The sequence below is a fragment of the Lutzomyia longipalpis genome, chromosome 2, assembly GCF_024334085.1.
Source record: "Lutzomyia longipalpis isolate SR_M1_2022 chromosome 2, ASM2433408v1".
NCBI classification, from domain to species: domain Eukaryota; kingdom Metazoa; phylum Arthropoda; class Insecta; order Diptera; family Psychodidae; genus Lutzomyia; species Lutzomyia longipalpis.
In genome coordinates this window covers 38088716-38109467 of record NC_074708.1, presented here as the reverse complement: position 1 = coordinate 38109467, position 20752 = coordinate 38088716, and the positions used below count along the sequence as shown (strand labels likewise).

The 20752-nt window shown below is 37.1% G+C and overlaps 7 protein-coding genes across 9 annotated transcripts; 4 read left to right on the top strand and 3 right to left on the bottom strand.

Annotated features, from left to right (window-relative positions):
• The first annotated feature begins 1414 nt into the window (after positions 1 to 1414).
• LOC129791168 (uncharacterized) lies at positions 1415 to 5301 on the top strand. The gene is made up of 2 exons (XM_055829202.1): positions 1415 to 1465; positions 2795 to 5301. Exons 1-2 carry the CDS (start codon positions 1454 to 1456, stop codon positions 4745 to 4747), a joined length of 1965 nt encoding a protein of 654 aa, XP_055685177.1. The 5' UTR covers positions 1415 to 1453; the 3' UTR covers positions 4748 to 5301.
• Positions 5302 to 5597: 296 nt separating this feature from the next.
• Positions 5598 to 7879, bottom strand: LOC129791181 (REPTOR-binding partner). Its single transcript, XM_055829229.1, has 4 exons — positions 7700 to 7879; positions 7245 to 7326; positions 7012 to 7133; positions 5598 to 6936 (listed from the first exon to the last, which is right to left on the bottom strand). The coding sequence occupies exons 1-4, from the start codon at positions 7745 to 7747 to the stop codon at positions 6844 to 6846; spliced, it is 345 nt and encodes a 114-aa protein (XP_055685204.1). The 5' UTR covers positions 7748 to 7879; the 3' UTR covers positions 5598 to 6843.
• LOC129791178 (uncharacterized) lies at positions 7061 to 9564 on the top strand. Its single transcript, XM_055829226.1, has 2 exons — positions 7061 to 7210; positions 8295 to 9564. The coding sequence occupies exon 2, from the start codon at positions 8311 to 8313 to the stop codon at positions 9439 to 9441; it is 1131 nt and encodes a 376-aa protein (XP_055685201.1). The 5' UTR covers positions 7061 to 7210; positions 8295 to 8310; the 3' UTR covers positions 9442 to 9564.
• On the bottom strand, positions 9498 to 10326 carry LOC129791179 (translocon-associated protein subunit gamma). The gene is made up of 2 exons (XM_055829227.1): positions 10096 to 10326; positions 9498 to 10015 (listed from the first exon to the last, which is right to left on the bottom strand). Exons 1-2 carry the CDS (start codon positions 10235 to 10237, stop codon positions 9594 to 9596), a joined length of 564 nt encoding a protein of 187 aa, XP_055685202.1. The 5' UTR covers positions 10238 to 10326; the 3' UTR covers positions 9498 to 9593.
• A 98-nt stretch (positions 10327 to 10424) lies between these two features.
• LOC129791175 (enoyl-CoA delta isomerase 1, mitochondrial-like) lies at positions 10425 to 11894 on the top strand. 3 transcript variants are annotated; one of them, XM_055829219.1, is made up of 2 exons: positions 10425 to 10905; positions 10980 to 11894. In XM_055829219.1, the coding sequence occupies exon 2, from the start codon at positions 10989 to 10991 to the stop codon at positions 11814 to 11816; it is 828 nt and encodes a 275-aa protein (XP_055685194.1). In that variant the 5' UTR covers positions 10425 to 10905; positions 10980 to 10988; the 3' UTR covers positions 11817 to 11894. The 3 variants fall into 3 exon arrangements, with proteins under 3 accessions (XP_055685194.1, XP_055685196.1, XP_055685195.1); XM_055829221.1 differs by having other exon boundaries at positions 10621 to 10751; XM_055829220.1 differs by having other exon boundaries at positions 10633 to 10893.
• Positions 11895 to 12353: 459 nt separating this feature from the next.
• LOC129791176 (enoyl-CoA delta isomerase 1, mitochondrial-like) lies at positions 12354 to 13365 on the top strand. The gene is made up of 2 exons (XM_055829222.1): positions 12354 to 12444; positions 12504 to 13365. The coding sequence occupies exon 2, from the start codon at positions 12508 to 12510 to the stop codon at positions 13333 to 13335; it is 828 nt and encodes a 275-aa protein (XP_055685197.1). The 5' UTR covers positions 12354 to 12444; positions 12504 to 12507; the 3' UTR covers positions 13336 to 13365.
• On the bottom strand, positions 13327 to 20039 carry LOC129791173 (dynein regulatory complex subunit 3). Its single transcript, XM_055829208.1, has 4 exons — positions 19543 to 20039; positions 15412 to 15874; positions 14942 to 15283; positions 13327 to 13883 (listed from the first exon to the last, which is right to left on the bottom strand). Exons 1-4 carry the CDS (start codon positions 19694 to 19696, stop codon positions 13352 to 13354), a joined length of 1491 nt encoding a protein of 496 aa, XP_055685183.1. The 5' UTR covers positions 19697 to 20039; the 3' UTR covers positions 13327 to 13351.
• Positions 20040 to 20752: the final 713 nt, after the last annotated feature.

Here is a 20752-nt window from a genome sequence, read left to right as displayed (position 1 = left end):
AAGAAAATAAATTAAAAAGTCTTGCTTTAGAAGGAATAAAGAAATAATTAAAAGAGTTAGGAGTCAATAAAATCAGGCAAGGTTTGAGGCAAAGCGGACTAAGCTCAAAAAATTTCCGCCCTATTAGAAAATTATTAAATAAAGCTTTCTATCTCATTGGAAAATATTTAACTTTGAGCTTTTCTCAAACACTAATTGTTTGATTTTATTATCTCTAGTGTCAAGATAAATTTTTCAAACTTTAATATAAGAGCTTTGGTAAGCTTTTTTCGATACCTACAATACAAAAATTATCCTGCAACCTCCATTAAACAAGAACAAAGTGCTGATAATTGATTTTTTCAGCTGATTTTTTTCCTGATTCTCACCAGAATTGAATTTAATTCAAAAGGAAAGAAGAATTCTAATTTTCCTCCAAAGCTTTTAAGTTTAAATGCTAGGAATGACTCTTCGTTATTAATATAAGATCACACTACAAGAGTTAGCATAAATTTTTGCTTTCCAAGTTAATTGATCTAAAAGTTAATGATCGATTCAACAGCTGTTGAAGATCTTAACCAGAGAGAAGGTCACTGCACTAAACCTTTGTTGAACATCTCATAGAGTGCAAGACAAGTTCATCTTCCACCGCTCCACACCTAATAAGTACCTACTTAAGTATTTATGTAGTAAGAGTGAGTTAATCTCATTAATAAGAAGGATCAATGATCATGTGCTGGGTGTCAATGCTCTCGCCCCACATAAATTTTCTCAACTTGTCGGATCTTGGGCATTTATGCGAATTTTTTTTTTACATATTTCTCTCCCCAAAACATCATCTCTTCTCTCTTTTTTTCCATTTCACTTTCATGCTGCACAAGGGCTTTGCAAATCATTGCGGCGTATCTCAATTAATGTTTGGTGGATGGTGAAGAAAACAAAATGGAAAACAAATATTTCTTTTTTTTCTTCTCTTCTGCTGCCTCTTGCAATGTGAAAATGCAACAAAACGGAAAGGTGATTCACACATATTGGGAGGTATGAAGAAGAGTTGAATGAGCGCCACACATACAAGTAAAACATTTAAGTTTTTTTTCTTCTTCTCCTCCCGATCTTTTTGTGTGATTTTTCACAATGGAAGAAAAGCTCCATTGAATGTGCTTTTGTGTGTGATCCTACGCGACGTGGTGGATGACGATGGAAACAATACCGCAGACGCACGTTTTCTTTCATTTCATCCAATGCAATGTATGATGGGCCCTCACATGCAACCATGGACTTGCACTTGGGTGCAATATGATGGTCGTGTTTGGGAGTGAGGCGAAAGTCAATTACAGCTAATTATTTGCGTATACCCTCCCCCACAACATAAAAGAGCTCCAATCTAACTCAACCAATGAGGCTATATAAATGCGGGACCACCGCGAGGAATCTCAAACAGTAAACTTGTTTCGCTAGAGTTAAGCAGTTCGAAATGAGGTTTACGGTAAGGATTTATTTGTGATCTTATTTGTACAACTTTACGAAGGATTAGTTTGTTTGTGCTTCAATTGAGAGTGAATTTGTGTGATCAAAATGGATTTCTTAAGCCCACAAAGTGAAGGATTATTTTCTGGATGATCAGAAGGATTAAAGAAAAAAGAATCCTCGCAAGAAAAAGAATTAAAGGAATGATAAAAAATAAAAATTTGAGGACTGAAATCTCAAGTTATTTTCGTGTGAATTTTAAGTGCTTAATAAAGTTGATAAAATTAGCTTCAATTTTCCAATTTTTTTAGCAAATAAATCTCTTTTTTAGGACGTGAAATTAATTTGTGATTTAAATCCTTAAATGTTGCTTTAATCATTTTTTTTTAATCCAGTGAGAAATAAATTATTTGATTTACTTTATCAGCAAAATAACAAAAATAATTCTAATGAAATAAGGACATCCCCTTTAACATGAGTCTGACGTTATGATACTTTACAACCACTGAAAGATTGTTAGTTAAGGACACAAAGAAGCAAATAAAACTGCTAAGAATTAGTCCTCAAACTTGATTTATTCATTTACTTATTTTTATCAAAGTCCTTTATAGAAAAATTCCCACAATATTGAATTTTTTCAATTCTAAAAAAAAACTTCCTTTTTGTTCTTAACAGTTTCTTTAAAGCTTTTTTTTTTAATCAAGAGAATAATGTTTTCAATTTTAAATTATTTTATTAAGTCGTGAATTTTCCTTTGTTAACATAAGAGATGAGAATGGAGGCGCCGGATGGATAAAAAAACTTTCGAATTTAATATTTGGAATATCTTGATCAATTTAGAGCTTACTAAAATAAACTTTCATTGATCTGATATAAAGCATTTGGACCCTAAAACACTAGTCTGTAAAAGGGTGAAATAAATTATTATTACCTATTATTATTAAAGCATTTGGATCATGATCTCAAGCTAAGGAAAATTATTCCTATTTTAGAAGCTTTTTAGCATACTTTCAAGCATATTTCTTAACTAGTTTAGCGGATTAAATTAAAGTTTTTTGACTCAAGATTGATTAGAAAATTTTATTAAAATTCTAAAATAGTTTTTTAAGTATTAGTTTGAAAGAAATTCATTGCTGGAAATTAAATTGTAAAGGAAACTTTATACATAGCTGATGAATTAAATTAGAGACAATTAGAGACAGAGCTTTACCGCCAATGCATACCGAAAGGAGACCTCTTTAAATAAATAATAATTAAATAAAAGAATAAAAGAAAGTTTAGCTTCCAAAACTATTTAATAAAAATATATTATAATTTGATATTAAATGAGGAATTTCCTTTTCTTCAGGGACTCTTCCTCTTAGTTTTATCAGCTGCGACGATCGCTGCGTCCGTGGAGGATGGTCAAAAACAGATCGAAAGTGCAGATGAGGTTGCGAGTGCGAGTGATGTTGAGGGAGCCGAATCCGCCATGCAGGAAGATCTTGCCCAATCACCGTCCCAGCGTGTTGAGCGTCAGTGGAAAGTGAAGCCAGTCAAGAAATCCATCCCCGGTGGGAGACGCGTCACGGTGCACATTGTTGAGACGGGCGGTGGCGGTGGCACCAAGAAGAATGCAAAGGGACCAGCAAAGGCACCGCAGAAGAAGCAGCAGCAGCACAAGAATGCACAAACAACAACAACCACACCAAGTACACCAGTTAGTAGCACCAATAAAGTCAAGGGTGGTGGTAGTCATCGTATCGATAGTCAAACCCACTCTGAGGAGATCCATGAGATTATCTTGCCGGCCGAACAGGAGCTAATCACGGGACATTCCGAGCGTTTGGTGCATTTCCCAAAGTACGAGATCATTGCGGCGGATGCGGAATCCCAGGAGAGTCGGAGGGAGGAGCCAAGGGAGAAGATTAAGATAAAGCACCACCATCACCATCATCATCACAATCATGTGAAAACGGTGGTGAAGAAAGTGCCCGTTGAGATACCCGTTGAGAAGTTGGTGCATGTCCCCGTGGAGAAGCTCGTGCATGTGCCCAAGCCGTACCCTGTGGAGAAACTCGTTGAGAAGGTGGTGCATGTTCCCGTGGAGAAGATTGTTCACGTCCCAAAGCCCGTGCCCGTGGAGAAGATCGTCGAGAAGGTGATACACGTTCCTATACCGAAGATTATTGAGAAACCCGTACCGTATGAGAAGATCGTTGAGAAAATTGTGCATGTGCCGAAGATTGTGGAGCGTGAGAAGAAGGTTCCAGTGGAAATTAAGGTCCCGTACCCCGTGGAGAGAGTCATACACATCCCCAAGCCCTATCCAGTGGAGAAGATTGTGGAGAAAGTTGTCCAGATACCCATTCCAAAGCCCTACCCCGTTGTTAAGCACGTCCATGTGCCCGTTGAGGTGAAGGTGCCCGTTCCAGTGCACAAACCCGTACCCGTACCCGTTGAGCGTAAGATCAGAGTCCCCGTGAGGGTGGAGAAGAAGGTGAAGGTACCTGTTCCGTTCCCCGTGAAAGTGGAGATTGAGAAGAAGATACCTGTGCCGTATCCCGTGAAGATCCCCGTAAAGGTCTACATCCCCCAGCCGTATCCAGTTGAGAAGAAGGTTGAGGTGAAGGTGAAGGACTACACGCAGGGACCATCATCGCACAAGAGTACGTACCACAAGGATACGTCTTACCTACGGGATCCATACCCGAAAGAGACATCTTATCCAAAAGATATCTATCCAAAAGAACAATACCCAAAAGAATCTTACACAAAAGACTCTTATATTAAGGACACCTACAAGCAATCATCATCGGAGGACTACTCACCCCACCACAGCTACACATACTACCAGCCAACGCAGTCAACCCATGATCAGACACCCTATGGCACTGATGACTCCTACCCCCTCTACAGCCATCCACCACCGCCGTCGCAACCAGCGGAGCACATCTACAGCGTTGAGTCAGCCTACACCGTGCCCACGTACTCAAATGACTACCAGAAGCAGGATAGCTTCTTCGACAATGCCCAGGCGCGCATTCAACCCATCTCGCTCCCGGACTCCGATGCATCGGCAACGGAACACGGGCAGCAATTCACAATGGCCGTAGCGCCACCGCAGGACGCCACGGGCTTCCAAATAAACGTGCCAGATCCCAGTAGTCAAGTTGACCCCATGGGCTTCACCGGTGGCGACACTATCCCGCAGTACGATGCCGCTTTCCAGCCGCTGCATCTCCTGCACCTGCACCCCTCCGACGATTTCCACGGTATCTCCCCCGAGGCCACGGGATTCTCAATTGCTGCGCAAGAGTGAACAAGCACGCGTGCTGTACGTGAGTCTGCCCCACAACAAATGAACCAAAGATGATTTATTTTGTAGTAAATTGAACCTCCCCAGAGGGACACCGAGACTGCCACAAAATGCTACGAGTTTAAGTCTTAAAATTAGTAGTTTTTTTTTTTAACATACATTTTATGCTTTTATGCTCTTAAACATAAAAAATTCTCCAACCATAAAGACACACTATTCATGCTCTTAAACAACACTACACATTCCAACTTCCTTCTCTTCTCTTTCTAGCTCATAAGCTTTTCCCGTGTGAAGATGAAAATGGGTCTCAATGAGGAAATGGGGAAAGGAAAAAGATGAAGAAAAAACTGGTGAGAATACATTCTCGATTCTCCCAGAGAGAACATTGACTACCTACCATACGTTTGTAGTAATTAATTAACGTAACGAAGAGCAGAGGATGAAGAAAAAAAACGTTGAAATTGGAGAAAAAACAAACTTGCAATGAAAATCGTGTAAATGTGATAAAATGAGAAAATGATGAAAAAAGATACAAAATAAAAAAAAATATTTAATTTTGAAAATTTCTAATTAATTTCCATGCTCTGCAAAAATCTCTCTCCACTTCTTCTGCATGCGAAAGCAAAAGGTTTTCGCTCTATTGATCTGCAATAAATCAATATTCCCCACGCAATGATTTCCCTTTCATTGCCTCTGCACGGGGGGAGATAAGAAAGTGATCGCACGCAAATTAAGGAGGAGGAGGAGAGATAATTAAGTGAAAATTATGATTTTTCACCTTGAATGGGATTTATTTCGTGCAGAAATTCGCTCTCGAGTTTTTTTTTTAAATAAAATTTATTTATTAATTTTTTGTGTTTTTCGATACTTTCTCAATTGAGAGGGAATTATCATGTAAATTTTTTTTATTAAATTCATTCTGAAAATGTGAAAAATAATTCAAAGTTGTGCAAAAATAATAAAATGAATGAAGAAAAAAATTAATATGATAAAATTCAGGGACGTAGTCAGGGAGGATTAACGCCCTAAAAGTTAGGACAATTGGGGTTTAAAGGAAATATTTCCATGGCTAAGAATTACATGAAAAAAAATTAAAGGGATTTTATAAACATTACAAAATAACTTTGAACGTTAGAATATAAAGTCAAACGTTAAAAAATTAATGATAAACATAAAAAAAGAATGGACAAAGTTTAGAAAATACCGTTAAACAGTAAAAAAAACTCTCCAACGTTAGAAAAGATTTATCAAACGTTAAAAAAGTAATGTCAAACGATGAATTTTAAATTAAGCGTCAAACATTGAAGGATCAAGGTTTCTAACCTCAAAAGTTTGATCTTAATTTTTATCTAAAAAAGAAAATGTTTTTTTCTAAATTTTCTCTCAACGATTACACAAGTGTAGAATTTATCATGAGATGTTTTATAGATTTTTTTTTAATTTTACGGTGATTGAAAAAGTTGAATTGGCCACTTTGGCCAGCCAAATCCTCCAAGGGTTAAATAATAACTCTAAAACGTTAGAAAAAATATTTGAAACGAGGGAATACAAATTAAATCGTCAAAAACTTCAAATTCTCATGCAGCAACCACTAATCTGTTTTAATGAGTTTAATCTTTGACTTCTATCTAAAGGAGTTATTTTTATTACATTTTCATTGTCCTCTAAATTAAAGAAAAAAAAAACTCTAAAAACACCCCCATTCAATTTAATTCTGACTACACCCCTGACAAAATTTAAAATGAATTTTAATGAAAACTCTGAAATATATTCATTTGCAAAGTCTCTGTAAATTTCCCATTAACCTTTGCTGGAAGTTTCTCGATGAGAAGAACTTCAAGAGAAAATCAACGGGAGGTCAGGGGGAAAAATAATTGCAGGGTTAAAGTTCATTTACCCGAAGAATTTGCAAAAAAAAAACTTTTTTTTATAGACACATGAAAATATATATTATTTTATCTCTCTTAATCATTAAAAAAAATATTATATTATATTAAAAAAAATTTTAAAAAAATTCCGGCTTTTCCGGGAGCGTTAGAGCATCAGAAATCTTTGTGGAAAAATACCTCGGAATTTGAATTTATGGCTTCTGGCTCTTTCTATTCCTGCTTCATGGCACCCATTTCTTCGAGAATTGCCTGCAGATTGTCCGGCACTCTGCCAGCGTCCAATTCCATCGCAAGTTGTCGGTACTGCAAGTTGACCCAAAAAAAAAGTAATTGTGATGGGATTTTGATAACAAAAGGTAAATTTCTCTCCCAACTTACCCTCTCCAATTCACCCCGGAGAGTGAGGACGGCTTTTTCACGGTCAGACACCAGCTCTTCCAGATACTGATAACGAAGTTTCTTTCTGGCTCTGCACTCCCTGGCGCTCTGACGGCTTCTTTCTGTTTTATTTTGCATGTTAAAATTTTAATTTTTTTATTCACTGTCTTTTCCGTTTTTTTCTTTTAATTCTGTTCTGGTGAGTTTTTCCTAGAGAAGAGAATTTTCCTTACCTAATTTTGCCTTCACATCAATTTTTTCCGTTGATGCCTTTCTTCCGGGTTTCCTTCCACGTTTTCCGGTTTCTTTACGCTCCTGGAAAAAGAATTAATTTCATTTAATCTTTCTACAATAATTTTTTTTATTGAGAATTTTTCCAGGTTTTCTTTTTAAAAATTACAAAAATTTTGAATTTCCCCAAATAAAATTACTTTTCACGAATTCATTTTTACCAGTACACTGGCAGTTATATCAATGGAAAATGCAATCGACGCAAAAACAAAGAATTGTGCGCAAAAAAAATGTTTCAAGGTTTTTCCACTTTTTGTGGGATTTCCCACACATGATTTTCCCAAATATGTACAGAAAATTGTTGGAAATTCTTCTTAGAAGCATTTTCCATAGATTATCCTTAAAATTCTTTAAAGAAAATCTGTAAAATGTTGAGAAAAATATATTATTTACGTACTGGTTGAGAAGAAATCTCTTCTGTATTGACGATATCTTCGTAGTCCATCGTGGTATTTTCCTCTGTAGCTTTTCACAAATGATGACTTTTCTTTTTTGTTGGTTTAAAGTGGAATTTTCCTTGATTTTCCTGGATTTTTTGCACTTTTTCTTCTTTTTTATCAAAAACACTGTCAGTGTCAAAACACTGCTACCAACATTATGACAGTGTTGGTTGAGGAGGAAATGAGACGTGCTATTTCATCGCTATCTGTCTCCCTCACACAATCAGTTTTCCTTAATTTTCTCGCGTTTTCCGCGAAATTTTCCAATGCAGGGGGCTCCAAAAAAGCCTCCTGCGGTAGGAAAAGCCGGAAAATTACGTATGAGTGAGGAACATTAACTTTAAACCCTTTAAACACAGCCGCCAAAATTATTTCAACGTAGTACTTCAAATTTCGAATAATCCCCAACCGTCAATATTTCCGCGGGCCCCAAATTTCACAAAAAGAGGCTTCCCGGGGGCCCCAGGAGCCCCAAAAATGCGTTTTATACATAAAAAATTAGGAGAAAAACACAAAAATGTTTGGTAAATTAATTTTATTAATAATTTGCAGAAAAACCGTTACATTCATGCACCTCTTGTGGCATCGGGATGTCTTTTTCCGCGGGAAATTAAAAAATTTTCGCAGGAAAAAGGGCAAAAAGGCCAAAGTGGACGTCGGAGAACTCCCTTTTTGGTGCGTCTGGAAGGATTCAGCGAAGAATAGGACCTTTCTTGTGGGAAAAACACAAAATGGGTCGAAGGTTCACTTCCGAATCATCGACCTGACCACGCTGAACTTCCATGTAACTCGCGTCCCGATCGATAGGAAATTGCTGAATGCTAATGGGCGTTACCTGGAAGTTTATCATCTCTATCGTGATTCCATCATCAATCTGGCTACCCTAGATGCTGGAGATTCCCTTGTGTTTCTCCAGTATGACCTGAATAGCTGCCAAACTGATTTCCACCCACCCATTCCGATGATCTGGAAGGAGATGATTAATGAGATGTTTGCACGGAATACCGTAATCTGGGGAGATTATTTCTTCTTTGTGAGGAATGTCGCGCTGGACAGCGACAGCCGGCAAATCTATGCGGAAGTTTATCGGTACAACCTGGCCAAGAGGGGAAAATTCCGTTGTGTTAGCCGTTTACCGGAAGCACGGAACTTTCCTGGCTTCCTGACACCTCTTGCCTTTGATGCTATTGCGAGTGACCGCATGGGGATTGTGCTGTTTGGCGTGAGAGCAGCTAAGACTTACTCGAATTCCGAGAGAGTTGCCCTCCTGGATGTTCGACGGATGCGTTGGACACTATTTCCGCAACCCCGTTCCGGAAAATTCTTCCCACCGTGCTCAATGCTGGAGAGGATCTTTCTAGCTGAAAGTGGTGGGGATATGATCTACGTGAAGCGTACGCCGGAATTGGAGATGTGGCGGCATAACATCTATTCCCGCAGGAGTGCTCTCATTGGCAAAATCAAAGCTTGTTACGTTGATCTCGTGCACTGCATTGCCCCAAACAACATCCTCATTGTCACGCGTGAGAGTGACTCCTTCCACCTCCTTCAGAAGTCACCGGAGGGGCCCCTCTCGCTGCAGAAACTCTGTGCAAACATCCTCATACGTCACGACCTCCACAAACCCTCCAATGCAAAGCTCAAGGAATTGGGCATCAACCGTAGATTCTTCAATATGCTCTTGAATGCAGAAATGTAAGCTCACGCTCGGAGATTCCACAGAGGACAAACAAACAAACAAACAAAGATGCCAAATTCACTTTTTTCGAGTATTAAAGGATTTTTTTCTTTGCCTCGAAATAAATTATACATACAAAAAAAACTTTTTCTTTTGTTTTATGCTGTGGAGATTTATGATGATTTCCCGGTGGAAAGAAGTGCCAGGAGACCTCCAGCTCCAGTCACGGAAACGATGTAATTGAATGTGGGTGATGCAGTTCGGAGGACGTAGAAGCTGACAAAGACTACAATGGCCAGGAAGAGTGCGTTGTTGTAGAAGATGGAGAAAGTGGTGGCTTCGTAGTCAGCTACGTCATTCTTCTTCCACAGAATCCTCTCATCTTTGTCCTTTCGGCTCAATTTCTTGTCATCCGCGAGGAGTTTGGTCATCTCCCGGGTAACGGCATCCTCGCGTTTCACGGCGAATTTGTGCTTCAGGGAGAATTTGGTGTTTCTGTACGCCATGGCAATGAGGTAGGTGGTCAACCCGGTGACAGCCACGAAGAAGATGATCGAAGACACCAAATCAATCATGTGGATGCGCCAGAAGAGCCCTAAATGTACCCCCGGAAAGAAAAATCATTAAAAACTTTCACCCAACTCCCGGCACATGGACTACTTGGATGTTACTTACAAATGGGAATTGCTGAGACAATCAGGGCATTCCCGTAGAACAATGCTGAGGATTTTGTGCTCACATTCCTGCTGAAATCCTGCAGGAGGAGTTCCTCCTCCTTTGTGAATCCCGAACTCTTTGCTGCCTTTTGCGTAACCATTTTTCCTTGAGGATTTTCCCGGGAGCACTAGAAACTTTCAACACTACAGAAATTGGAAGTGAGTTGTGATGAGTTGTCATGCGAGAGGGAGAAAGCAATACGCGAAAGTGCTGCCGCGGTGGCAATTTTGGAGCCGCGTGAAAAACTGTTTGGTGTGAGGGAGATGGATGGCTTTATTGTCGTTTTCTCTCGCTCATATTGTTGATTTTTCGCGATTTTCTTGCGATTTCGTGGGTAATATTCAGTTTTTCCGGTGAAATTGAGTTTTGTAGGATTAAAAGGATTAAAAGACAAATCCAGGAACAAATAGTAAAAAAAATAAATAAAAAACAGGCTGTTTGATATGCAATGAAGCCGACCCTGCAAAAAAGAAAACACGAAGAAAAACAAGGACTTAGGGGTGAAGAAGAGTATCTAATAAAAATTTATTATGTTTTAAAATATAAATATTAATTACTAAAAAAAACAGTAAATACCGCTCAACACCTGAAAAATGTAAATTAAGAAAAAAAAGGTATAAAATTACGAATAAATTCTTAAGCGGTTCAATGTTAAAATCGTCTGATAGTAAAACTTTAGTCTCGTGCTGATTCATCTCTGTGCTGTCACTCCAGTTGTTGGCCTGAAAAGTCCAAAATCTAATCACTGCTTATTACGTTAGTTTTCACGTAATACTGCTTCTATTTTCTTCTAAATAAATACTCTGAGAGTTCAAAGAGATCTTAATAATTTGTTCCTGCAGATTGTTGCAATGTTCCTGCCATTTGTCCGGAGATTCCCTCCTCTGGTTCTTCGGGGGAGCTACAGATTCGCCTCGACGGATCTCGTGAGAACTCAGGTGGATGATAAGACGGGAATAGCAGTGGTGTCAATGAACAGAGCTCCTGTAAACAGTCTCAATCTTGACCTTCTTCGGGAGATTTCTTCAGCTCTCGATGATGTGGAGAAGAATAAATCAACCGGAATGATTTTAACATCAACCGCAGAGACGGTTTTCTCAGCTGGTTTGGACATCACTGAGATGTACAAACCGGAGCAGGCACGGCTGAAGGAGTTCTGGACAACCCTCCAGGATGTTTGGACGAAGTTGTTTGGCTCTTCCTTCCCCACGGCAGCTGCAATCAATGGGCATGCCCCAGCTGGAGGATGCCTCCTGGCCATGAGCTGTGAATATCGGGTGATGAGACCAAACTTCACAATTGGGCTCAATGAGACTCAATTGGGGATTGTTGCACCCATTTGGTTCATGGCTACAATGGAAAATATCCTTCCGCGTCGTGAAGCTGAACTTGCTCTGACGCTGGGGAAGATGTTTAGCACGGAGAAGGCTCGGGAGATTGGCCTAGTGGATGATGTGGTGGCCACGAAGGAGGAGGCAATTGCCAAATGCACAGATTTCATTCAACTCTTCGCGAAGGTGCCCAAAACAGCCAGAGCTCTGACCAAACAAGCCTTCCGGCGGAGATTCCTGGAGACACTGGATCGTGAACAGGATCTTCAGATGTTCCTCTACTATACTCTTCAGCCACAAGTCCAAAAGGGATTAGGTTTGTACATGGATAGACTCAAGAAAAAGTAAAAGTTTTAATTGAATTTATATTTTTTTTTGTAAATTATTTAAGAAATATTTTACAAAGAATAAATTTTTATACGTAAATTAACTTTTTTCTTATGCCTCCTTAACTACCTGCTGATTATATAGTGCAGACTTATGAGCAAAAAGATATTCAGAAGTTTATTTCGCGAATATAATTTTATAAGAAGATTTACACCAGAGAAAAAATTCCACAAGAATAAAAAGATTTTATTCTCTTTATTTTATTCAAAGAAAGCATAAATTCTTATTTAAAAAGAAATCAATATAATCGAAAGAATATTTTTTCTCCATAATAAAATTATTTTAGTGTAAAATTAATTCAAAACAGGTACAACGCACTCGAAGATCAAGGACACAGATCTTCAGGAAGTTTTTTCTCCTAATCCTTTTTGCCCATAAAATTCGCATTGACGTCATTTCAATTTATAATGAAAACACATAATTTTATCTTGTATGTTTTATGTAAAACTCGGTAAGACAAACAAGTCGCAATTTTTTTGTGCTAAATTCGACTCTGTGACGAACGACAGAAAGCTGGCACAAAGTCCACAACAACCTCTGCAGTGCTCGATCTCTTATCACAGTTCTAATAAAAATACATATTTTTCAGGTAAAATTTAATGATTAACGCACTTTAAAATACAAAAAATAAATAAATAGACTTTCCAGGAAAATGTTCTTGCCAATTGTCCGGAGATTCCCTCCTCTGCTTCTCCGGGGGAGCAATAGATTCGCCTCGACGGGTTTCGTTAAAACTGAGGTGGATGACAAGACTGGCATTGCTGTGGTGTCAATGAATAGACCCCGAGTGAATAGCCTGAACCTTGACCTCCTCCGGGATATGTCTTCAGCGCTGGATGCTGTGGAGAAGAATAAATACTCCGGAATGATTTTGACTTCATCCTTTGAGACAGTCTTTTGTGCTGGTCTGGACATCACTGTAATGCATAGACCCGAGGAAGCAGCCTTCAGGGAGTTCTGGACAACATTCCAGGATGTTTGGGTGAAGCTGTTCAATTCATCCTTCCCCACGGCAGCTGCAATCAATGGACACGCCCCCGCTGGAGGATGCCTCTTGGCCATGAGCTGTGAATACCGGGTGATGAGACCAAACTTCACAATTGGGCTCAATGAGACGCAAGTTGGAATTGTTTCACCTCTCTGGGTGATGGCTACAATGAACAACGTCCTTCCGCGTCGTGAAGCAGAGATGGCCAACACCCTCGGGACAATGTTCAAGACGGAGGAAGCCCTCAAAATCGGACTAATTGACGAGATTGCAGACACAAGAGAAGAAGCAATCGCTAAATGCACCAAATTCCTCCAGCTCTTTGCAAAAGTGCCCAAAACAGCCCGAGCCCTGACCAAGCAATCCTTCCGGAGGAAATACTTTGAGACACTGGATCGTGAACCGGATTTCTGGGCCTTCTTCAACCACATCCGCAAGCCGGAGATTCAAAAGCATTTGGATATGTATATGGAAAAGCTGAAGAAAAAGTAATAGAAAAGATTTGTTTTTATTCGGTAATAATTTCTCTCTCATAATCCAGGAAATAGTTAATTTCAACGATATTATTTCGATTTCTCTGCACTTCCTCCTCATGTAGTTCACCAATGAATTCCTTCACCCACACCTTGGCCTTCTCAACGAGAATACGCTTCGTTTCGTCGATCTTGAGCCTCTGCCTCTGGCCCATTTGGATGATCTTGCTGGCAATGGAGTCTGAATCCTTTAGATCGGCCGGGATTTCATTTTCGCGGTTTGAGGTGATTTTCAGCATAATAAATTCCGTCACAGCCTCCTCCAGGGCATCCAAATACACGGAATCAGCTTCACGGATTCTATTCAGGCACGTCTGGGCACGTTGAAAGAATTCCCCAATTAAATTCTCCAGGCTTGTGCGGAAGCCCTCAATGCCGGCTACAATGTTCTCAAAGAGGAGTACCTCCTCCTCCATGAGGGACTTCCACATCTCATCTAGACGTTCGGAGGTGGATGATGTGTCCAAGGAGCTTTCTTCCTTTTCCTCCAAGTATGTTTCTATTAATCTAAATTGAGAAGTTTTTTTTTTTAATTTTGAACAAAAAAGATTTTAGGGGGAATAATTATTTTAGCAAAAAAAAATCCTTTTACATAATTTGCTTGATATTAACATTCATCGAATTAATGTAGAGTGGGGTAAATATGAAACATTACAAAAAATTATTAAAATCACTTTTTTAAAAATAGTTTCTCTACAAAAAAAACATTTAAAAATTCATCGTTTTGAAAATTAAAACAATAAATACGTTAAAAAAAAAGAAATATAAATATTATAAAAATTAAGAACCTAGGGGAGACCGGGATTAATTAAGTCAATGTCATTAGCAAGAAATTTCCCTCGACAAATCATTCTTATAGGAAATTTCCTGCCCAGCAACTTTGTCTTTGACCATTTTCCTCTATCTCGCTGTAAAATATTATTTTTTTAGATTTTCCTAAACCCTTGAAATTTTGATTTTCTTGAAAAAAAAAAGGACGGGTAATTTTGTCACCAGTGGGGTGAATAAAGTCAGAGGATTTTCCTTTACTTTGTAATGATTTTCCATGAGAGAGATTGATTGTAGCTGCTTACTAAACTTCTCTTTCAATTTTATAACCATTGATTGATCAATAATTGAATATAAATTGACCAACTGATTGAAAAAAAAATGAAGAACAATATTTGGTCAATAATTGGTCAATTGATGATTTATAATTGATTGAGTTGTAGTTGATTCAATATTGATAGTAACTATATTGATTCAATGTAGATCCACATAGATGATCAACTATTGAGCAGTTAGAATTTACCTGACATTGATCAATTATTGGCCAATGATTGATCAATCGATTGGCTGGTTCATTTATTTGTCAACTATTAATCAATCATTGATTTATCTAATTGATTTAAGCACGATATGCCATTGGTTGGCTCAATCATTTCATTACTAAACGCATTGAATCAGAGAATTTTCCAATATTCGCTACCATGAATTTTTCCTCGACTGAAAAGTTAGAAAATATTGGTCCCGGTCACCCCTAAAATTAAATTATTCTGGCTCAATTGAAGAGCGTAAAATTTCACCTTTGTGCCTTGCTCTGTGTTTCCTTGCGAGCATCTTCAATGCAATTTTTGAATGCTCGAATCTCCTCCTGACGCCTCTCATGCTCCTGAACAGCAATGTCCCTTAGCTCCTTTGCAATGACCACATACTTCTGCCTAAACTCCTCCTGAAGTTGCAAAGACTTCTCATCGACATTGAGGGCATTGTCCAAGGGTTCAAAGAGCGCATCAAAGAGTTTCTGCTGAATTAGGAATTCAACAAAACACTTCCCAAGAAGGACTTCCTCTTCGGTATCCTTTTGCAGTTTTTCTCGTTGCATTAGCTCCTCACTTTCAATTTCCTCCAACTTTCGTAGTTCTCGTCTGTTTTTTTTTGTAGTTGTAAAGAGCGCGGGAAAGAAAAATTACAAAGAAAAAAAAAGAAGGAATCATTAATCAAGCAAAACATTTTGTCTCTGTCGTGGCAGGGATAATTAGAAAAATGTCCTTACGAGTATTTCTCTCTGGCACTGGCACGCGTTTCATCGTCAATTAGCGTGTAATTGTAGTACTTAATTTTGGGAAGAAATGCCGCCACATACTCACTCGTGGGATTATCTTCATCCATGGCAATTGGATTGTCTTCCAAATTGATAACGGATAAATTTGCAAGTGAACGCAATTTCTCAATTCCATCGTATGTCATAATACGATTCCGTCCCAAGCTGAGTATCTGCATGTGTTGCAGATGGTGGAGATTTTCAATTTTCTCAATGCGATTCGAATACAAACTTAAAACTTCCAATTTTGTCAGATCCTCCAAATTCTCAATTTTCTCAATGTAGTTAAATGATAGATCCAAATCCGTTAGCTTCGTCAGCACATGGAGATTCTCAATTTTATCTATTTTATTGTAGTTTAGAGACAATTTCGTGAGATTTGTGAGTATCCACAAGTGGTCTATTTTGAGAATGTCTGTAAATGTAGGAAAAAAGGCATATTATGTATATAAGAGTGTAGTGTTGGAGCATTACATATTTAAATATTCATTGTCCTAGAGGAAGAGAGAGGGAGAGAGAGAAAAAAGTGTTTGTGAAAAGCCCTCGAAAAGTACACTCTTCAAACCTCAAAGGACTCACTCTTCAAAATTTTCTTTCATTTCCCCCAACATTTTTCGTTCTCTATAGTGCTTTTTCAAATACAAATTCCCCAACTTTTCCTGCCAATTGAATTAAATGCGAAAATACGGAAAATATACTTTTTCTTTTTTTTTGAGTATATTTCATGTCAATTTTTCGCATTAAATAGCAAAAAATGTAATACATAGCATAAAAAATTCTATTCGAGAGATGTAATTAAAGTTTTTAAATAGGTAACGAATTTAGGGGAGACTTGTTGAAGTACGTCCATTTAATTTTTATTTCAATTTAATTAGGTAGGTAATAAATTTTTTAATGATTTGAAATAGAGATCTTAAAATATTTTTAAATTAAGGATTCTAGGGAAAACTGATTAAACTGTGGTCATTAAATTTAGTTAAATTTAATTTTTCTCAAATAAATTTAGAGTTTCCAAAAAAATTGTTTTATGATTTAAAATAAAAAAATATTTTGAATTAAAACTCTTTAAAGTCCTTCTAAAGTATTTCAATTAATTTTTCAAATTATTCAAGATTTGTTGGAAAATATGCATTAGAAATTATACAGACAGATAGAAAAAGAAAGTTTTGATTTATTAAGAAAAGGATTTTATTCGTTTGTGTATGGGACAATCGATCGAATTCCAAACTCGCGTAATGCGGAGGATAAAAATGATCAGGAAATTGGCTGAAAGACTTATTATTTTCTACTAGAATCTGTTAAGAACTGACTGCAAAAAATTCGTTCAAAATTGCGAACAATGACGTCAGAATTTTTATGATTTTTGCCAAGGTATTCATTGTTCATTAATTCAGATAAAATGCGATAAAACTCACAATGGTGACGTAAATTTTTAAGGCCTTTTTCAGCTGATCTAAAAGTAAAATTTAAAGTTTTTTGATGATTTTTATTTATTTTACAAGATAACACATATCCCGATTTTTCCCATGCATTAAAAATTTCTCAATGCTGGAGGGTAAACTCCTTTATTTTCCTTTGGTAGATAAAGTAAATGATTTTTTTTTACAACTTACCCCAGTTTTCTCTATTCATCATATATTTTCAGGTATATTTTTTTCCTAAAATATGCTAAAAAAAATTAACAAGACAAACAACATAATTTGATAAGCAAAAATACATAAAGAAGAAAAAAAATATTAGGCAGGTTAGGCACTGCTTTCATTCATATTTCATTGGGTAACAAGGACAACAAGGATGTAGGAGAGAAGGTCAAAGGACACAAAAATTTAATGAGTCATGCTCCATATGGGCCCAATCAGGTGAATATAATTCAATTAGATAAATGATAGTTTGTTGGCTGGTATTGCTGAACTTTTTTTTTACTGTGTGTCTGATCCCATTTTCAGACAAGAATTGATTAATAATGCGATTGAACTCCTTTCACCGCTACAAAGGGATTTCATAATAATACATTTTCCACGGATTTTCTTTTTTTTTAATTCAAGTTGTCTGACCTGATTTTTACAATCAGAACTAATATTCTTTTTCTTGTGGAAAAAAGTTAGGAAGGGTTGGGATTCTTTGAATGGCCATTTTTCTATGAAAAAGATCCCTTTTTTTTTAATTAAAAATTCTCTTTGTTTTTTGTCATCTAATACAATAAGAATATTTTATAATTATGATTGTCTTTGGCCAATTAAAAATTAACCGGATAATTTTTCATGAATGCATTCACAAAAGGAAATTCCAAAGTTAACGATTTTCCATGAAATTGTAGCTCAAGAGGAAATTCCGTTACAGTCAGGAAAAGATTTATTGTTGTGAAAATTCAATTCATTAAGATGGCAACACTATTATTTAAAATATTGCTTGAAACAATAATAATTCAAGAGCTACATTCCCTAACGCCCAAAACAATAGCAACGTTCCATTGACTAAATGAGTTGAGGATGGAAAAAATTCTTTTGTGAGAAGAAAATGCACGATTTAATTGAAGGTTTGCACATTGAAAATTCCTCTCAGCTAGGTAGTCGTTTTCTTGCAATTAAGTGATTTTCTGTGAATCAAACTTCTTGATGGAGTTCTTGCGTGAAGTATGCGAATGAACGTAAATCCATTTCTTATTAGTAATTTATACATTTTGTGCTCAATCAATGATTGTTAAATTGAAAAAGATTAAGAAAAAATTGACCATTTATTTTTCTATTTTTTGCTTCTTGTTCTACCTTTATGTACCTTTACGTGGATACTTAATAATTACTGGCGTGATTAAATTCAAGGACATTTATCTCATTAGCTCATTGAATATTTTCTCAAATGCTTACATAAAGTTTTTCCCAAAGAAAGTTAAGGTTTTTTTCCTTTAATTGTTTTTGTGTCTTATTTGTACAATCATAATTTATTGTAACAAGAATTTTAAGAGCCCTAGAAGAAACATTGTTTATGGCCACAAATATTTAAATTTCTAAGACATTACAAAGCAGAAGTTTGCTCAAACTTTCTTATGATTTCCATGATAGTTTTGGCTTGAAATGAAGGAATTTCAATATATTGAGGGGTAAATTCTATATTAGTTTCCGTATCTATTCATTCAATTTAAACTATTTCACAATAATTCCATTTCCTCTGGTAGTCATGGAATATGTTATGTAGTATGGTACATGTATAATGCTGTGTTTATTGTTGTTGATGCGCTTTTCATGCTACTTCAATGTCTCCTTCAATAAAAGTTTTCCTTTTATGCTATGGACAGAGGTAGCAGAATATGCCAATTATGCTCATTAAATATTTATTATTTTCTATGTGCAAAATATTTTAAAATTTCACGAAACAAATTAGAAATAATATTATGAATGATTTAGAAATAATTGCAACTCAAAAGTCATTTAATTGCAACCAGGCGTCTCCATTGCAGAGCTTTGAGAAAATGTTTAAAGCATAAAATTGTGGCATATAAAACTTTTTGTTGCAATTAGCAACATATAAACTTCGTAGCATCAATACACACACATACATTATTTACTTGAATTTCATAGGAAAAGTTTATGAATTTCATACCATTCGGAAACATATAAAGTTTGGCCATTTTAGCAAGTTCCAATTACATTTATATATATGTATTGAATAGCTTTAAGGAAACCGACAATTGCAGGTAATTTGGTTGAGGGGGTTTGAAGGAATATTTGTCTGAATCTCACGCTACTTGCAATAAATTATCTCACAGTTAAATTTCACACCGATTCACACTATGTAGGAGCATCAAATCCAATTTCCATTGCTTCACTTTATAACATTATTAAAATCTAAGCATATCATGTGCCAGGGTGTGGGTGGATTTGGATAATATCATAGAAATATGAATATGCCGGCTCCTATTGTACTCATGTGTGCGCCATGGAGGAAATAGGTGGTGCGGGAGGGATTTAAGTGTGCGGTTTGATCCGGATATAGATGAGACTCTGGGAGATGTGCAGGGTGGGGAGAGAGAGAGGGATGGCGAAACTTTTCATTTTGGGTAGGTTGAGAGAAGAAAGTTTTGCATACTTAGAAATTCTAGTCGAATGCTTGTAATTTTGGCGTAATTAATGGGCTCCAACTGCGACAATCTCTGTGCTTCGCCATGGTATCCTTGTTCCTCAATGGCACTACGGAGCATTTTCTCATTGATAACACCTGGATCAATGACTGCAGATTCCATTGTAACCCCGAGAATGTTGGTCCACTTGTAGATTATGTGTACGTTGGGTGCTATATATGTAGATAATCACTCTAGCTATATACAATATGCCGGCAGTTGATGTCCCAAAGAAAAATCGATGTATGACACAAAATTTTCAAATATAAAGCACTCACGAATGAAGAAAATAAAGTACCTATATGTGAGGCAAAAAAGGAAAATGCGGTACTTAAGAAAGAGTCCAACAAATGGAAGGACAAAAAATTTCCCCTTAATGTTTAATTCACCAGACCACACCGACACTGGACTCAATAGGGCTGTACAACAGTACACAACAACTCACGATGGGGGTGTTTTCGTGTATGAAAAGTCACTGAAGAAGGTATTAAGCGACTATGTACGTGGATTGTGTTACCTACTCACAAAGCGCCCCAGTATTTTGGAAGCGTTTGTTCAATAAACACACCATTCTCACCATAGAGACTTGGCTAACTCCGACCCCCCGAAATTTCGGGGATTTTGCTATTTATTTCAAATTTTAATGTGCGAGTCACGAGCTTGGGGTACACCGAACTATTTACATTTCATCCTTAATACCAAATCTTCGTGCGAGCTACATAGCAAAAACCCTGTGGCAACCACAGGATTCTTCCCACAAAAGTGATTCTTGCCAATATTCCCCGCAGTGAATTCTAATGAATGCAACCCCACCCACATGTCGAAAAATTAAATGTTGCTGTGTGTGTGGGAGCTGGTTGAGCATTAACAGCCACAAAGGAGTATTATGTAAAGTGTTTTAGTGATTGTTTGTGCTTTAAAATTGTTCATCGGAATATAAAAAATTATGCTAAAGCGCGGGTAGTGCGGGACATTCGTGCAGTGCGATTACTGGTGGTGACAATGGTTAAAAAATTTGGTTTGAAACATTTCAAATGCACCCACAACTCCCACGCACATCAAAGAGAGGATTTCTGTGTAGTTTGCTTCCTTGTAAAAAAAGAGTTCATTGAATATTCAATTTTATCAATGAAACAAGGGAATTTTGTGGGATTTTACCGTACCCGGCATTTGCAGTAT